This window comes from Lutjanus erythropterus, chromosome 6 (assembly GCF_056507025.1).
Source record: "Lutjanus erythropterus isolate fLutEry1 chromosome 6, fLutEry1.hap2, whole genome shotgun sequence".
In the NCBI taxonomy this organism is placed as follows: domain Eukaryota; kingdom Metazoa; phylum Chordata; class Actinopteri; order Lutjaniformes; family Lutjanidae; genus Lutjanus; species Lutjanus erythropterus.
In genome coordinates this window covers 28,498,243-28,517,364 of record NC_139322.1, presented here as the reverse complement: position 1 = coordinate 28,517,364, position 19,122 = coordinate 28,498,243, and the positions used below count along the sequence as shown (strand labels likewise).

Here is a 19,122-nt window from a genome sequence, read left to right as displayed (position 1 = left end):
AAAACAAAACTGTCGTCAAGAAAAAAACAGCCTGTACCAATATAAGAGTGAGATAAGTCAGTAGTCTGAAACACTTAAAGGATAAAATAACAATTTAACCATCAAGAGTATGAAACCCGATCATAAACAAATATTCAGTTAAATAGTCCCCTGATCGCACCCCAAATACCCCTAAAAATTATAACCAGAACAAAAGCTGAATTTTTTTAAATTTTAATTATTAAAACACCAGTCAAAGTTGTTGTTCCAGTGCCCGATATAATTTTGACAAAGAAGTATATTGGGAAACTGTAAAATATCCCACCTTCATTACATCTTTGCCACTAGTGCTAACCACTTTTGAAGGATGCAAAAAATATTTTCTGTATAGTTTCTACATCTTGTATAAAGAACATCAGCCAACATATCAGTATGAGACTTTTTTTTATATTCACTAATGTCGGTTCCAAAACTTTAATTTCAGTCAGGCCCTACTTTGACTTGAAAATACATGATACCTTTCCCCCAAACCCCAGAAAAATATGCTATTTAAAAAGTATGGTTTTTAAAAAATTTTGCCAAAACATCATGTGATGACATACCATTAAAGATGCTCTACGGAGCAGCTTCTGATGTGCTGACTCAGTTTTATACTTAAAACCAAAATAAATAAAATAAAATGTGCCACATATAGAGTAATTTCCTGAATCTACTAAAAATTTCTGCTATTCATTCTCAGCAAGTGTACACTTAATTCCCCAGATTGTTACATTAATGAGAAAAATTATACCAAAGATAATTTTGTTTGTGTCCAAAAACTGTGTGGTGGTCATGAAAAAACACTGCAGTATGCAAAAGTTGCAGGTTGAAAATTACAGATGGAGGTGCAGCAACTTTGTTTGACATCTGAAGTTGCATAAGAATGCTAAATCAAGGCTCTGTTGTTAAATGTGTGTTGCATTTTGTGCATTATGACTTGTTTAGTACATGGGACTTATCTTGGGACTTGTCAGTCCTGACTTGGGACTGCCTCTGGATTTGAGTGCAAAAACTTGAGATTACTTGTGATCTGCATTTTCTAACTCTATACAAACAGATTAGAGTTGCATTTTGTTTTTAAAGAAGTGAAGTTCCAATCTTCATGGCAGCACATAAAAGTATTCAGAGATCGATTAGATGTCACCAATCTGACATTCAAACATTCTACAGGGTTCAACACAGACACACTGTAGTTACAAGGGGTGTCACAATTTCAATATTACATAATCAATCGAAATCAATTGAAATCAGCTGCGCTGAGATGACACAGTGTAGCTGAACCAGCCACTATATCACACTTGATAGCATAAATGACAGTTGTCAGGGCATAACACCAACGATCTGTTGATCTTAACAAAATCAAGACTCAATAGCCAAACAATTGCATATCTGTCAGTGCAAAAATATGTTTAAATCGAATTGTGACCTTAAAATCAAAAGTCAAATCGAATCTTGAGTTTGGAGAATCGTGACACCCCAAGTAGCTTCATACTGGGATTCACACACCAGTGGTCTCAGCTCTAAATTTCTCTCAGGTTGACACTTTTTAGAGCAATGGCCAGTCCCTGATGAGTGCTCTAGGTGACCCTTTCTACCCATGTTAAAAACAAAAGTTGAAAACAGTCCACATGTATGAGTGATCAAACATTCCTCCTCTGTAGGAGTAAGACACAGGCCAACAATCACAGGGTCTCAGAGGAATCATGAAAGATCTGAGTCAGAAGTAACAAAAGTGCTGTTATGAATCACTTCCCACTGTTGGAAATTGAGGACTTTGTTTCTTCAGACATAGCACTCATGAATCATGACTAATTCCACAATTCCCAGAATTAAACATTTTTCCTTTATCTGAGCAACTTGGTTGGAAATATAATTTCCAGGCACAACATTAATCACTTGAATATAGATAAATTCCCTGGGACAATATTTTAGCTCACATTTTGCTTTTTAAATCCCTTTGGCAGAGCTATAACTGTCTAGTTTCATAGTTACTGCACATCTTGACTGCTAAAACCTCATATATATATTTAAATAAATATAAAATACATACATACGTATATACGTAATACACAGATGGATGTCAAGTGCAATTGGTTACCATGTTTTTCCATTCCTTCCAGGTCACAGTTCATCCTTTATTTACTTTTTCCATCCAGGAGGTAAAGGTACAGCTGCCTTCTCTTGCTATGTTCGATGCCATTGTACTCCACTTCTCGCAGAAAATGAATGGAAGACGAGGGCTAGGTTCTGACTTCTGATGCATCTTTACCCAAAGACCTGTTCAATTCTCACGAAAAGCACCTCCACCTCCACGTCAGCTGAAGCTTAAATTAAGTTGATAGGCCGACCAAACAGAACAAATGAGTTCAGCTGCCTCCCTGTCCATCGGTTGCATAGCCAATATTTCACAGCCCAAAAGAGCATAAAGTAGAACAGTTAAATAACAACATAAATGTATGCGTACAGCCACAGTGAAAACACCTGGCTATAAAACACAAAGTCTTTAGATGGAAATTCTGCCATTACAGACTTGTGTCTATCCACTATGTACAAGTCTAAAACAGGTCTACACTTTGGGAGTGCACTAGTTCGCGTGGTTTGGTGGTCTGGAGTCAATTTAGAGTGTGAAGCTGCAACAAAAGAAAATTAGTTGCTGACTATTCTGATGGTTGATTAATCATTTCAGACATTTTTTTCCCAAGAAAATTGCTTTTGTAATTTATGACGGTGAATTTTTTTTGGACTGTTGGTTGGACAAAATGAGCAGGATGAAGACGTCACTTTGGTCTCTAGGATGATGAGCACTTTCACATTTTTTATCACATTTCATAGACTCAACAATTAATCATGAAAATAATTGGCAGATCAATTGATAATGAAAATAATCTTAAATTGCAGCCCCATTTGGGTGAAATTAAACCTTTTTAGTTTCATTTTTTTTGACTGTGGTCATGTCAACACAGCTGGAACATCAACAAGCACGTGTCAGGAGTTGTATTTTCCAGAAGAAGGTTGAATACTCAGAACTTGTCCACTCTGTACATTTTTACATTTTTACCTTCAGTGACTCAGTGAGGAGCCAACTGCAGGATAAAGACACATCACTTACACTTTTAAGGGGACTGAGGGGAGTTTGTTTTTTAACTTTCAACCTGAATCTCCAAATTGTTGAGCTTCAAAACCAGAGGACGTCCTGTCAGAAACTTCAGCAATCTTCATGGTCATCCCAATAACTACAGAGTCTGCATATCTGAAGAGGAAATGACTGGTAAACGAACAGGAAACTCAACTTCCTCTGGCATGGATTTACAGCAAACCTTCTGACTGATGAAAATTTAGGGATAAGATTGCAAAAATGCAGCTTAGAGAGTAGAGTGTTGCCTGTGAGTGTGTTTATATGTGTAATGACAGACCTGTTGCTGTCTGCACCAAAAAAAACCTTTATTTCTTAGAGCTTCTGTTCAGAAAGTAGAGAGACCCATAATTTGATGTACACATTAAATGAAGACTAGGGCACTGAAATGAGAGAGATGCTAATACTGTACAGGCTTGTCTGCTGGACAAGGCAAGGAAGGAGGACCCTCCCTTCCCCCTAATCAAAAAATAAACTGAAATTAACTTATTTTTTGTCACTTTTTGGCCCTTTTTTTTTTAGCAAAAGAATAGATTTGTGTAGAAACAGGCAATATTTTGCATCTGTCATCTCCTCTTTAACCCTTCGAAATGTCCTTTGCAGATGTCAACGGAAGAAAACAAAAGAAACCTGAACACAACTTCAGTTGAAAGGATTTAAGTTATAGCAATACGCACACTGTCAAGTGTACAATTTGTCAAGGTTCATTTGATTCTAATAAAATACTTTTTTTAAAACCCATATACATTTCATATATTTATCTTTTTGGGGTATATGGATCCAAAAATAGACATTTAAATCATAAAGAGAGAATGGGAGGATAGGAGAGAGAAATAAAACTACAAAAGCTACGAATGGATGTCCTCCATCCCCGAGGAGAGGCCGAGAGAAGACAGAGGAAACAGAGAAGGGGATAAAGAAAGAGAAAGAGAAAGAGGTGGCGAGGGAGGCAGGGAGTTAGGAGGGCATTGGCCAAGCTATACAGCGCAGTATGACACCCACTTTAGCTCATTACACACGTACAGTCGTGATCAAGGCACAGGGATCTTCTAAAAGTTATTTTTTTCAATAAAGTTGTACAAAATAATACATTTTACAGTCTGTACAAGAATAATAGTTCAGCAGTAAATTAAAGACAGACGTACAACGGAGCAAGAGGTCGGGGAGGAAGGAAGGAGGAGAGAGGAGGAAAGATGGAGGAATTACAGAGGGAGGAATGGCAGGGAGGTGCGAGCTGGCTGTTTGACCACATGAGTAAAAAAAAAAAAAAAAAAATTAGTGTCCCGTTTGTTGTTATCTTTTTTATATTCCAGGATTATATTTTATTTTCTCTTCAAACAAAAGAGCACTGCCAGGGAGGTAAAAGTGCAGATGCGAAGGTGGTGGTAGGGAGGGAGGAGGGGGAGAAATCTGAAGATTGAGAGTAAGTGAAATGGTCAAGAGGTGAAAAAAGGAGAGAATGACAGACAGAGAGAGTAAAGATAAAGAAAAGAGAGCGCACAGGGCACAATGGCACAAAAGTCTACACAGACAAAAACAGCTGTGGAGACAGTAAAACAGGGTCAATCATGACAAGATGAGAGTTCTCTTTAACTTATATGGTTCTGTACTGTAGAAGGATGCTTTTTGCCCTCCGTTAGTTGAGTTCCATAAAAGTTGGCATTTTTTGTTTGTTCCTTTTTGTTTAAACTCAATATATCCTTCTCACGTTTTGCTCCACTACCAACAAGGCAAAGTCAGGTGGCAAAACAGTTATGTGGAGAAGTCGAGAGACTGTCATTGTCGTCCCTGTCAAACGTGTCTTTGACTCCAGCAGATAAATTCACATCGGAGTCTGCTCTTTCCCGTTTGTGTGAACGCCCGCCCCCACACGGGCCTGACCGATCACAACACACCCCTGGTCCGTTTAGTCTGTGGTAACGCTGCTCCTCTGGGCTCAGCTCAGCCACTCAGTCTGTTTAATCTCAAAGCTGGATGAGCCTGCCACTCGTCCGTAGATCGGCATGTTTTCTGGATCCACCCAGGTTGTGCAGTCCAGTAAAAGCAGGTGATACGTTTCTGTGTGCAAGCAGATCCGGTGGTCGGATTGATGGATGTGTGTAAGTGATAGGAAGGATTGGTGTACACGGTTTGAGTCAAGTCCTGAGCACAGTGCTTGTGTTTTTTTGTTAGATACAATGTTCAGCTGATCTGTTGTGACATGTTTATTCCCTATTTGCAGTAATTCAACAGTTTTCTCTTTCCAGGTTGCTCTGAAGTAGAAGCTCTCTCAGTTTTCTTCCACAAACCCTCCTCGCTGCAGGAAATGCAGCCCAGACAGGGCCGCTCGGGGCTCCTACAAAGGTGAAGGTAACGTGTGTGGGGACGATATACGATGTCGAGAGGTGAGGAGTATGGCTGAAGGTGGAGATCAGAGTCCGTTTATGTGTTACCCCCTCAAGCCCTTCCATCAAAATAGCTCTGTCTACTACAGGTCGGGAGTTTGCATCAGGGGAAGTTCTGGGTTCAGGGTGTGTTTACTGTAAGTGTGTGTATGTGTGTGTGTTTGTATGTGTGTGTGTCTTGGCCCCCGTTCCTTCACAAGAGCTCACACACTTCTGTGGAAGAGGGGAGTTCAGAGACTCAGGGTTTCTCATAGTCCAATGTGTTTTCGTGTTTTTGGCCGAACACCTTTCCTCTCCCATCACAACAGCTCATACTGCCGCAGGTGCATCCGCTGAATGATGTCTCGACAGTCGTTGAAGACGCGGCGGATGTTTTCCGTGTCGACGGCGCAGGTGAAGTGGGGGTAACAGTAGTGCCTGCCGTCCCCGCTCGCTGTGCTGATCCTCTGTAGACGGAGAGAGGAAAAGGTGAAAAACTATTTAATTCCATATATTACAAACTAACACAGTTGCTGATTGCCTGTCACGGTTTTCCTTAACGGCAGCTCTGATTTTCATTTCTAACAAAGAGGCGATAAAAGATGCAAAACACCTGCAGTGCACAACTACATTCTTGGTCATGGTTCTATATTTTTGTTAATTCTAAAAAATTAATGATTAGTCTGTCTCTCAATAAACCATTTTCACAGCAGCCATATTGGTATGAAATAGGCGGGTAAACACAGGTGTAACTGATGATACTAATTAAGGTTACGTTCCATTTAGTGTAGCAGAGTCTTACAGCGAACCAACATACACAAGAGCAGCACCCTGACTCTGTTTGACCTGAATGGACCAGAATCCCAGTGTTTATACTGCTAATTTCATGTCAAGATGTCTGCTGTGACAAAGGTCACACACACTTTTCCACCTTGTCTGTGGACTCAAGCACATTGGGTCCTACTGTAGACATTAAGAAAAAAAAGTAACAAATATATCGTTTCATTTTTAAAAAGGGTTACATGATTTCCCAAAACAGTTGGGCAAAATGCTACATTTGTCACGTACTATTTTCTGCTGCAGGTTATTACACATTTGCTGCTCCGCTGAGTATTTACAGCAGCAGGTCAGTGTATATGGGATCAACACAAAATAAGACTACTGCTCCCATGTTGATTATAATAAAGGAGCATGTCACCTAGTGCAACAGTGTGACTCACTGATGTGTTTTAATTGTTTCTGAACAACAATGAAGCTCTACAGCACAGAGTAATAAAGCACGCCAGACAATACCTATCATTACAGTCATCATACAATTTGATAATCCTATGGGTGTGACAGTATGTGCACTCCTCCCAAACTCTTTTGGTGACAAAGGTTCAGATTGGTATGCGACTTCATTGGTTCAGGACGCTCAGTGACTCAAATGGACAAAATCAGTATATCTACTACCTGCATACATGTAAGAAAAATCTAGAGTGCAAATTTCACCTGAAATGTTTTGGCAGTGGGCCAGCTGTATATCTATGTCTGTATATATATCAGCCATAGCAGGCAGCTTAGCCTGGTTAGTCAACCTCATGTAGTGTTGCTGCTCCGGGTAAGTTACAGAGAAAATGAGCAAAAATTTGAGTAAAACTGTGTGCCAACACTAGTCAACTGAAGTTGGCTTTGTCTGCAGAAACTTGTCAAGCACATCATTTACAACGGCATCACCCAGGTGGAAGAAGAGTCCTTCTCCCTACAGCCTTCAGGCAGCCTCTTGCTATGGATTCAGACTAAAGCAAATAAGTAATGCTATAAGAGTGTTTATACCTGCTGATAGGTGACCAGACTCAGTCTAGAGAATACAGGATTCAAGCATCTGATCAAAGTGTTTGAGCTCTGCGACAATGTGCCGTCAGTGTGCATGTTAGTCAGTCAGCTGCGCTGCTTGAAATGAACACAAGCTGCTCTAACAAGTCAGAGTGTTATGATAAAGCATGACTGACATTTTTCATTTATTTTTCTTTTTATTTCTTCTTATTGATAATATGTCAGTATATGAGTGCCTTAACTGTTACGTTAAGAATTGTGGACAATGAGCCACTGTTAAATGTTCACATTTTTACATTTTCCCCAAATGTTCTGAACTGTGATCCTAAAATTGGGATACATTCTGAACCGTGAGTTTTGTGCACGGTTATACCCCAGTTAACAATGTGCATATTATAAAGCACAAAAGTGTACCTATGTCAATACACTTACCAGGAATTCATCTCTTATGAAGTACTTTGCCCTTGTAACACGTGGATCTTCCCCAGGCTCTGGTGTCGCTGGAAAAGGAGAGAGGCTAATGAGACCAACTTTCTTATGACTTGCAATATTTCAGGTGGGGACTAAGCAAGCATGAATGGACCATAAAGGACTAGGATGGACACTGGCTTTTCTGTGGCATCTATTTGTAAGCAGATACACATTCTAATGTGAGTAATCATGTAACATGCTGAAAAAAGTGCATTGTGATCCAGTGTGTGAAGAGAACAACCTCCCAAGCGTGCATCAAGGATGACCTCTTGTGGTCAATGACACTAAATGCACTGTCCCTCACTGATCTAGTTCTTTGGAGGAACAGTCAAGAGTTTGTGCATGTATTTGAGCTGTTTTAAAGAAAATCTTCATACGGTAAAACACTAAAAGCAGAGGTATCCCTGTATGTCTTGGTGTATCCCTGTGAAAGCACAGGGATGTTTCTGCATGCTCAGGAAACTTTTACAGTGACAAGCAGGGGATTTTAAAAAACTGGGACATATTTGGCACAGGTGGTGGGGAAAACTGGGACATCTTGGTATTTTTCAGAGAACAGTTTCCAGCTGGGACTGTTTGAGGCAGTTTGGGGCGTCTGGTCATCCTACTTTACAAACAATGATTAGATTATTTCCCAAAATAAAGAAGCAGTTTGTAAAGCAGATATTTACAAGTTGAGACAGGCCAGCTGTATTTGTACAGCTACTAATATGGACAGTGTTCTTGACTACATTTACATCTTCTTGTCTAAACAAATGGCTGTATGAGGTCAAAAGTGTCTGTAAGCATACAAAACTGTCGTGGGACTGCTCACCATCGTCAGGTGTGGTGTAGCGAGCAAATTCAGCGAAGTATTCCTCGATTTTTGATTTTCCTGCCAGCACCTTCTCTGCTAGAAGGTCCTGTTTATTTAGGAACAAGATGACAGAAATGGTCCGCAGCCACCTGAAGAGAAGAAAACACCATGACACACCATACATCACACACTGAACTGTCACACTGTGTCTGAGAGTGAAGAAATCGACACAAGAAGAAATCACGGCTTGGAGCTGGGCAAATAAATACAAACGGGGGTCACTGGGTGACAGCTCTATCAGCAGATGGCATGAAATGTAGATACTTTAAAGAAAATACTAATTATCCTTAAGTGTGTCTTCATGGATTCTCAACTGCAAAAAAACAAAAACAAACTGAAACTGTTCAGACAACTGAAATCTGTGATAAAGGATGGGGCAAACAGGGTTCCTACAAACACATTTTCCAATTACAAAATTCCATACTTCTCTAGACTCAAATTGCCAGACTTCTAAGGAGATTTTTCAGAATAGATATAAAATCTGAGTATAAAATGTGTAGATATTTAATATGCAAATAAAGGGGTTTAAAATCCAGCTGTGAACATGAATGTTACATTCCGATTTTGTATGTCATTATGTTGAGAAACAGTTTAGTTCATATAAATCAATTACTCCTATGCAGAAAGTTGGATGATGTTTTACTGCCAAACGTCTCTGCCCAAAGAGAAAATAAAATAACTGATACCACCCATATTCATATTATTTTCCCTTACCATATTAAATAAATAATATATATATATTTTTTTTATTTAAACATATCTTTTTTGTCTTTTTTGCCTTTATTGACAGTACAGCTTTAGAGAGGGAGAGAGAGGGGATAAAATGCAGCAAAGGCTCATAGGCTGGAATCATGGCTGCTGCTGAGTCACCCTCCGTACATGGAGAATATGCTCTACCAACTGAGTGACAGGGGCGCCCTAAATAATATAAATTAATTGCTCCGTTCATATTTTTTAGTCTCTTTTATTAAAAGAAAAAGAACCGAAAATAAGTTGACAAAAGTTAAATAATTTCATTTCCATGATGTCTGTGCAGCCTTTTTATATACTGTATCCATGGAAACCACAATAAAAGCAGCCACAAAGGTATGGTTTCCTTAGGCAGAAAAGATAGTCTGTTCACTTTTCTAAATATTTGATTATTTGTAAAACTATGCATTTCAAAGATAATGTTGCACTTTTGTTCAAAATAATTTGGTTGCAGATGTCAAGATTTGTTTCAGTTATAAGGCACCCAGATGCCTTATAACTGAAACAAATCAGAGTTGTTTTGCAGGCTGTGACGTACATCAAGCTCACTCTGGCCCGCGCACTCTCACACAGCGGTAAAAATTGTCTGCGTAAGCTGCCTGCTCCAAAAACCATGAAAAACGCTCTGCTTGTATCATCAATTTATTTTTTGAAATTTTGAATTTTACGTTTTGGAACTCAGCTAATAGCATAGAAATACAAATATTGTTCTATACTCGCTTTTATTTTCCATACTAATCTGGACCTGGACATTGCTAAAATCTAATTCTGTACTTGTACTAATTCTGTACCCATACAGCGTAGGAACCCCGAGAAAATGTCTGGATTCTGTACTGAGAAAGATGCGTTTTAACTGAGGCTGTAAACTCAGTGACCACTATGTCTGCTGTAAAATGAGACCCACTGCCAAAAATCTTGGCAATTTTCTGCTGTTCTGCAACTTTTATTTGCTTACACGCCACAGGAACTTGTAAATAAAGTACATGATCTCCCCTTGATTGGTGTTATGCTGTGTTTGTTGCTAGGGAACCCATGCACTGTTATGCAATCATTCAAGAAAAAAGGCAGCAGGACAGTTCATAAAAAGTTTCCAAGCCTTGACACTGGGTTTCATCAATAACCATTATCTGTCTGTGGTTACAAAAAGCCAGAAAAACTGCAATTGATGTTCTGAGAAGGGTTTCTTCCTTCGTCATCATTCTGGTGCTAGTAATCCATGTACACACACTTTTAGAAAGGCACTTTTCCCACCATGTTTACTTCAACAGACAGAAAACAACATGCAGACAGAAGATCAGTCTCTCGTCACCTGTTGTTCCAGATATTCTTGAAGAGGTTGAGAGCCTCCTGTAAACGGTTGGTCTGATTGTCCTCTCTGATCACCATGTTGTAACTGCTACTGGCCACCACAAAGATGATGGCTGTTACATCTGAGGACAAGAGAGAGAGATAAATGAGACACAGTGAGGGGAAAAAACATGAGCCGAGGGAAGTGAGAGGGAGCAGAAATAAACAGACATTACCATTAAAGCATTGAATCCATTTCCGGCGTTCGTCTCTTTGACCACCAACATCAAACATACTGAGGAAATCAAACAGGAGACATTAGTGTCAACAGGTAAACAATGACATAATGTGGAGAAACTGTACATCTTAAATTAACTGGTCCATAGTACATGTTTAATACTGAAGCTACAAATCAGTTTAGCTATTTTACTGCAGTTTTCTTTGTGTTTTACTCACTGGAAATTAACTTTGTCCACTTGGAATCTTGTTTCAAAGATCCCTGAAGTCAGTACTCTGCATCGCAGCAAATCCTGATTAAAAGAGAATTTGTCATACAAAGGTTGCTAAGATCATAAAGATGTCCTACAGGATTTTGAATGATTACACTGCAAATCTGGAGCAAGCTCTACAAATTGCTTCTGTGTCCTTATTTTTTTGGATCAGGTGAAAAACTTGGAGAAACTGGGACATGAGATGTTTTTATTTTCTGCCCCCATTTCTAGGCTTGTATGGAGCAACTTGGGTAAAATGGCTACAAGATTTATCTTTGATGGTTTGGAATATCATGTCAAATTAAAAAAAAAAACAAAACAGTAAAGTGGAGACCCAACACAGCTCATTTCTCTCAAACATGGGAACAGCAACAACAACAGAAATAGATTGCTTATTAATATCTGACAATATTCCACATTTTCAAATACACTTCCTCTTGAAGTAACTATGGGAAATGTAGTTATACATGTAAAATGAAGTGTGGTTAATATGAACTTTGTGGTGGCAGAGAAGTTCACCCACCTGATCTGTTGGAGTGTAGTCACTCTGTTTCACAATGTCAATCTTGTCTAGAAAGCTGAGGGGAAAAGAAGGGAAAAGCATGAGTAAGAAAACTGTTATAGGGACAATATTGGCTTCATTGTTGAAGACTTATTCAGATAACTTTGAACATGACACTGTGCCAGCGAGTATCATCTGTTTAACAACCTGCTCAAAAGGGGTTAAATAAAAAGGTCCACTCATACATAACACCTCAGCTGGGACATCATATATTAAGCGCAGCAGTCTTTTTCCTTTGTAGATTCTACATGGCAAAGAAAGGGCTTTAATACACAATCTGACAATGTGACAGAAACTCTCCATCAAAACCAACATAAATTATAATGTTTTGCTCAAAAGGTGACTTTCATGGCAGAGGTATCCTCCCTGAGAAGTGATCAGAACTACAAAAAAAAGCAGATGATACATATGTCCACAAATTCCAGATGCCCAGACTTTTGTTCTACTTATGTTCAAGTGTTGCTTATTTCAAGTTTCGTGTGCAAGAAGATGTCCAGTTGCCACAAACAAACACAGAACGCTTCAAGTGTGTGGCACTATTATCAATTTCTTGCTGTATTTTCTACAGATTGACATGCAGTTATTAAAGGAGCACTATGAAGCAACTGTGCATGCAAAAATAAATACAACAGTCCAAGTAGCAAGTTGGAGCCAGAGACTGTATATTAAATGGCTAAAATCCTATTTAAAATAAAGTCTATGGTTGACGTGAACCGTTTCCTGCGCCCCTTTCTCTCAAGACTCAGGGAAGCTCAGACAGGCTGCAGGAACATTGCAGGAGCACAAAACAAGTGCAACATCTTATATTGATGATGACAAGTGAGGACAAGTCCTACGCTGCAAGTTGATCAGCTGCTGATAATGTTGATAACAGCAAATTGTCTGTCAATGTAAAGCTAAGCCTGTTATCCTGAAAACAAAAGCCCACTGCCGCATATGTTAATGTAGTAACTCCTCTGGAGTAACTCCTCTGGAGTTACTACATTAACATATTGATCAATTTTACCCTTGGGAACATGTATGCATTATAAAAGTTCATTAATGATTTCCTATAGGCATACAAAAAGTTATTCCAGTCAGGAATATAAACTCCAAATGGGGAAACAACAGCTGCAGTGTTGTTGCCAGAGACACAAGTATTTAAATTTAACATGTTTCCTTCATCTCTGAAGACATATCATGGTCATTTTATTGATGATTATGGTTATTATTCATGAATTATTACAGCACATACATTACACATTTCTCCTTTAAGTGAGCAAAAGGAGACAAGTTTGAAAACAGTCAAAACCCCAGACACGACTGAAACATTCAAATGTTATCTCAGAAATGACCCTTATCGAGTTATCAACCAAGGAGGCATTTTAGCAACCCTTTTTCAAACTGATAATTTAAAGCAAAATACAAACGAGTCTTTATGTCTAGAGAGAGATGGATCCTCTAATATTAGCTCTATTAAATATTTCACCTTTTAATGTCCAACAAACATCACAGACTGGTCAAAATAATCTCCATGTGTGCAATTTACTTCCATAAATATCAAAGCATAATTTCAGCAACATAACTTCTGAGTGCTGAAGTTCAATAACTTTCATAAAGTACCATTTGCAGTCATTTGGAGCTGTTGCCCTATACTGGTTTGATTAGTTAATTTGCATCAGCCACTAAACACAGGAAAAGGACATTTTTAGCATTGTGGGTGATTCAGGTAAGAGGAAAAGGAAATGAGCAGCAGCAAGACGATCTTTTTCTTTGCTAAAAATCTGTGTATTCCTGAAAAACAAAGAGAGACTGAAGGAAACAGAGATGGACAGAGGACATGGAGACAGAGAAAAGGAAGGATGAGAGTGAACATTAAGGAGAGAGAGAGAGAAAGAGAGACAGAGAATGAAAGCCTAGTGGCGTCTGTCTGACATTACAGAGCAGATTTCAAAAATAGCTCCCCAGCGCCCTGGCCTCCAGCACGGTTACCATGGAGACCCAACCACAGGCGCTATTAATAGTCTATCAGCTCCCAATCTAGTGCAGCTGGAGTAGCTCCAGAAAGAAGACAGACAGAAAGACAGGCAGACAGATGGAGATGGAGAAAAGGAAGACAGGGGAGAAAAAGAAAGCAGGAGCAGGATGAGCTCGTTTTTTTTTTTTGTGTGTGTGTGTGTGTGTGTGTGTGTGTGTGTGTGTGTGTGTGTGTGTGTGTGTGTGTGTGTTGGATGTGTGAGTGAGAAGAGGGACGGAACAAAAGGCTGGACTGTACCATCTCAACCACCTGAGGGAGAAACAGAGGGGAGACTTTCTCCCTCATGTCACCATTTTAACACACCAAACAAACACGAAGTGCACATTAAATGCACTTAATATTCTCCAAAAGCGATTTAGTAGTATAAAGCAGTTTAGGCTACGGGCTGGTAGTCCACAGCTGAGTAGCAAAGGTATCCAAACATCACCCCCTTCTCCTCCATTAAACATCCTCTGATCTGTGGATGACTCAGCCTCAGCCATGTTTGCTCCCAAACACTGCAAACTGCGGCTGTTACATGAAAACTATTTCACTTTCATTATTTTTTCTCTTCTCTCCGTTTTTATCTGCCTTCGCTTTGGAAATGCAAACTTGACACTCAGTTTGTTCTAATCAACTCAGAGCTGTTAAAAGCAAATCTAAGATGCCCCAGTGCAATCTTGAGAAAAGTACATATGCATCATTTACATATGACAATGAAAAGGTGTTGTTTGTGAGATACAGAGGGAAAGAATAAAAAGAACAAAAGAAGACAGCTCTTAAAGACAGGTGGCAGTGTTGGGCCTACATAATGACAGGGCAGAACTTACTGTGAACTGCCTATATTTGAAACTGAATATGTTGAATTAGGCCTGAGTGATAAAACAATAGCGATATCTATCGGCGATGGGCATGTCATTAAAAGCAATAAGAAAGCAGTTTGATAAAATGTTCTATAGTTTCACTTAAATGCATTAAATGTAACCATGAAAGCACAAAACTAATATGCTCAGATTCATACACAGCATGTCATATACCCTAATAATAAACAAGCTGCAAGTGACACACGAACAGCAAACCTACCCTGGCTTATGAACAGCCAATCATATCCCCCAAGTGATGCACAACAGCGAATCTGTGTTGTTTGGTTGCCCCATCGATACATGAGAAACAGCATGAAGTGACATGTGAGTCAACAGCATGCAAAATTATTATATGTATGTATGTGTGTCAGTTTTTGAGGGGTCGGACATTGGGAGGGAGCTTGGAGTACGACCGGTGCTCCTTCATATCGCAAGGAGCCCACTGAGATGGAGGAGGTGGGAAGCGTTGCTGGAGAGGGACGTCATGCTTGGCCTGACGTCACCGTGACCAGACGCTCAGGATATGGATGAACTAACTATCAGACCACCTTTTTGACTGTACATAAATTGTAAACTTTAATGAATTTATGAAAGACTTTCCTTAAGATTAAGTTGTTTTTGAAAGATAGAAGATTCTTTCAACTTCATTGTTGTAGAAAAAGTGATGCCCTGCTAATCAAGGAACACAAAAATCTTTATATCATAAATTCTTAAGGTCATTACCTTTAAGTGTGATTAGAAAAGATCAGGGGAGGAGAATCGCTTAGTTGACTGGCGTGGAATGGATGGATGTGGTAGCCGTTGTGTTATGTCACGACACTTTCGCTTCTGCGACACTGGCATGCTATTTCAAAATCACACACTGGGGTGGCATTATAGCACCAATGTTTGGTTCAGTGCAAAAGAGCGAAGGCGGTGTAATGACGAGCTTTCACTGTGGAAGTATTGCTGTGTAAAAAGGGATTATTGAAACAGATACCAACCATAACAACACACACACCACCCTGCCTAAATTAGCGCCTCCACTAATGTCAGTAGAAATTCTTGTGTTTTTATGAAATATAATATTAGGCTTATTAACCTCCAGGGAAACTGAGCACCGGTGGTACATCACATCAGCATCATGAGAGAGGTTATCATGTAAACCATTATTTAGTCACTACACAGATAGAGGACAATGAGATGTGTCTCTCAATGCATCTCAATCAGCTGAACAAATGACTGATTGATAGATCACATCACAAAGTTGCTTTGTAATCATTAAACAGAGTGATATTACAATGTGAAAATGAGAAAAACTGTTTTTACAAGTTGGGAAAAGAAAAGTAGAGACAAACTGCCAGTCACACTGAGGTCTGATGTGAGACACAAACTCACCGCTGCCTGTGGTTCTATATATGCTACATTACTTACATACTTTTATTCAGCCCATTGTCTATTGACAACTGGCTGAATCCATCGGCAGTTGCTTTTGTTGGCTGATTTTCGGGCCGATATTTGTCATTTTATTTTGCTAATGTAATGGTCTGCAGAGTGTCAGCCGCTACTCCACACCTCTTTCTCATCCAGCGGTGCAATGTGCACCCGCTCAGCTGGACCACGAGTGTGCTGAGCTGGGTGAGGAGTGAGAGGTACAGTCTGTAGAGTTAGACTCCTTGCACTCTCTTCACACGGTGAATTTAAGATTTAATTTGACCAAATCAGAGCTGGTGATTGTTGGAACAGTGGACAGGCTAACAAAGACAGTTTTGGTGAATTTTACATGTTTTTCTGTCGAGTTTGAATGAAGTGTGTTTTCCAAGGAGTTAAACAAGACAAATAAGCTCATCTTAGTTTGGTAAAAGAGAGAAACTTAAATTAAGAAGGTGAATGGTTGTATTTCTCTGTTTAAAAAGGAAAATAGGTATGAGAATATTTAATTTCTTAACACTCTGTGAGTTTATTTTGTTTATTGGATGTAGTGAACGTACCTAAACATAGAGAATTCCCTGCTTGCGCACATCTCCTAACTGAGACTTGAATCAAGAGGAGGAGGTAAGAGGGGGATGAAGATAGTACCAATTGCCAATTGATGGGCTGATGATGGGTAGCATATTGCCAAACCCTTGGTTAGCACTTTTACGTCAGTTACAGATCTGAATACCCACAGTCACACTGCCCCTGTATGTTACTGACCAAGCCTCCGCCTTTAAGGAAGATGGCTTTGTGCGTAACCCGTGTGTGTCATGGATTCTTGTGCATAGTGGGTTTGTTGTGAACATGATCAGGTTAGTAGCATTTTCTCCACAAAGGTGGAAAAAAACTAGAAGTGAAAATGCGATCAATCATCTTATCATGTTTGTTTTTCTATCCGCAGCTCCCAGCTCAACAGCTTCAAATCATATTTGAGAGATCTCTGGTTTTAGGTTATTTTAATTTTCTTTAGTCTGAGTCATAGCTCCTAACTAGCTTTTCAGTCTGGACCAACTCTGCTTGAAAGAGTAACAGTTACATAAAAACTCTGTATTAACGTTACAAAAAAAAGACACTTTTTATTTCTTTTCTGTAGCAGCAAGCACAATGCATGGTCTTTACTGCAACCTGAGCTTGACACACTTTATGGCTGACTGATGTGATGCAACTACTCTTCAGCGGAGACCAGCACTGAAAACTCAGATATGATGACATGGTCATCTGCTATTTCAAACAAGAATTGATATTAGAATATTTATTTCTACGATTTCAACACTGATTTGTTGTTCAGGATGTGGGGTACACAAAATAGGGTGCATCCTCTGGAGGCACCGATGGCAAATTTACTGCATCTTTTCAGATTTTAATGCCTCAGAGATGCAGGAGGTGTACCAAGCAATATCACTGGCTGTACTGCAGGTCAGACAACAAGCTGACTTTGTTTGATAATCACCAGGCAGAGCTCACCTCATCTCACCTCTGCTGACCAATGTCCTTGAGGAAACCCTGCCTCAGATGTATTTTTTAAACCAGAGTGCTTAATATAAATCACTTAAAAGAAATAACCTTTAAACACGCAATTTTATAGATGTAAGGACTCATGAACAGAAAACTGAGCTTGCATGTCCAAACAGAACTCAAAGTACAGACAAAATGAATAAATAAAGATAGATTAACCAGCAAAGTTGAATCAACACCATTCTAACACAGTGCCATTAAAAACTACACATTTTGAGCCTCACATTATACAGGTGCACCAAATAACCCGTGTATCTCAGTGTAGAGATCACATCACAGTATGTCTGGATGGGCAGATGGTTACTTACTATTGTGCACAGTCGATTAGCTGGTACTCGTTGGATCTCTCGTAGCACGCTCTGACCCCTTCATCCTGCCACAGTGTCTTTGCATGCTCGTAAAACTCCTGAGGAGAAACGGAGAAACAGAAATACATCAATGACAGGAGGCGGAAACTTTCAGAGTCACACAAGGGCAACGTATTCATTCTAAACTGGAGGAATGTACTGGAATTTCCGTGTGTGTTAACCAAGCCAACGTCTGATGCTCTGGTCAACTGGTTCCAGCTCAAGGCAATGTTCAATTACACTGTATTTTAAGTAAGAAATTGTGCAACCTTTACTTGATTAAATAAGTGATTCTTCAAAGAAGGAAAGTGTTCTCCTACAAACAGGAGACATTCTGTATTATTTACTGTGCATCTCACACCAAATACGAAAGCTATAACTGAGGAAAGAAAGGAGGACAGGGTTGTGTGTCTGAGGGCAGTGGGTGCTCAGTGTTTTTGTTGACACCATATGCAGTGTACGTTGTGCCTGGGCGATGCCTGTGTACATGCCTGTAAAGGTAAATAGTGGTGGAGGGAAACAAAGACACGTCTCTATACACACAGGCATTATAGACAGATACAGCATGGATTAACCACTTCACTTCTTCTTGTTTGTTCTTATTTGTATAAACTGAACAACAGGTGTGACATTGAACAGTTGCTAGTAACAGTGATCCAGGTAGTATGGATGAGGTGGGAACTTTTGACACACCTGCAGTGTGTGGCACATTTCAACATGTCTCAGAAACGAAAAGGAGTCCTTATATGTAAACTAGTATATGTTAATTAGAGAACATTTAAAAGGTCCTAAAAGGGGCGCCCCTATAGCTCAGTTGGTAGAGCGTGCACACTATGCATTAAGGCTGTCAGTCCTCTGCAGCAGCATCCTCTCTCTCTCTGCCCCCTTTCCTGTCCTATCACATTAAAGGCAAAGGCCAAAAAAAAAATCTTAAAAAAACAAAAACAAATGAAAATGAAACAAGATAAATCAACCATAAAAGTCTTTTTAATGAATGTGGTTTTGATATGCTCTCCATTTACTTAAAAGGTCTGTTTTAACATTTTCTAAGACGCCCTGGCTGTCATCATTTGTGTGTACGCATGGTCTGAAGCAGTTATATATTTGTTGCCAAGTATGAAAAAATAGATGTAAGAAAGTTTTATCCACATTTGTTTGTAAAACATTCATATGCACCATTAAAGCAAAGATTTGTGGGTA

General features: G+C 39.4%; 1 protein-coding gene across 2 annotated transcripts in view; it reads right to left on the bottom strand.

Annotated features, from left to right (window-relative positions):
• Positions 1-3,438: 3,438 nt before the first annotated feature.
• The window catches only part of gnas (GNAS complex locus), a 33,987-nt gene continuing 18,303 nt past the window's right edge, over positions 3,439-19,122 (bottom strand). For both annotated transcript variants that reach the window (XM_084721537.1, XM_084721536.1), the window contains exons 6-13: positions 17,884-17,981; positions 11,708-11,762; positions 11,150-11,223; positions 10,930-10,988; positions 10,716-10,836; positions 8,615-8,745; positions 7,762-7,829; positions 3,439-5,981 (exon numbers count right to left, since the gene is read on the bottom strand). In XM_084721537.1, the coding sequence (XP_084577663.1) occupies positions 5,835-5,981; positions 7,762-7,829; positions 8,615-8,745; positions 10,716-10,836; positions 10,930-10,988; positions 11,150-11,223; positions 11,708-11,762; positions 17,884-17,981 (753 nt within the window). In that variant the 3' untranslated portion in view covers positions 3,439-5,834. The remainder of the gene's footprint in view (positions 5,982-7,761; positions 7,830-8,614; positions 8,746-10,715; positions 10,837-10,929; positions 10,989-11,149; positions 11,224-11,707; positions 11,763-17,883; positions 17,982-19,122) is intronic.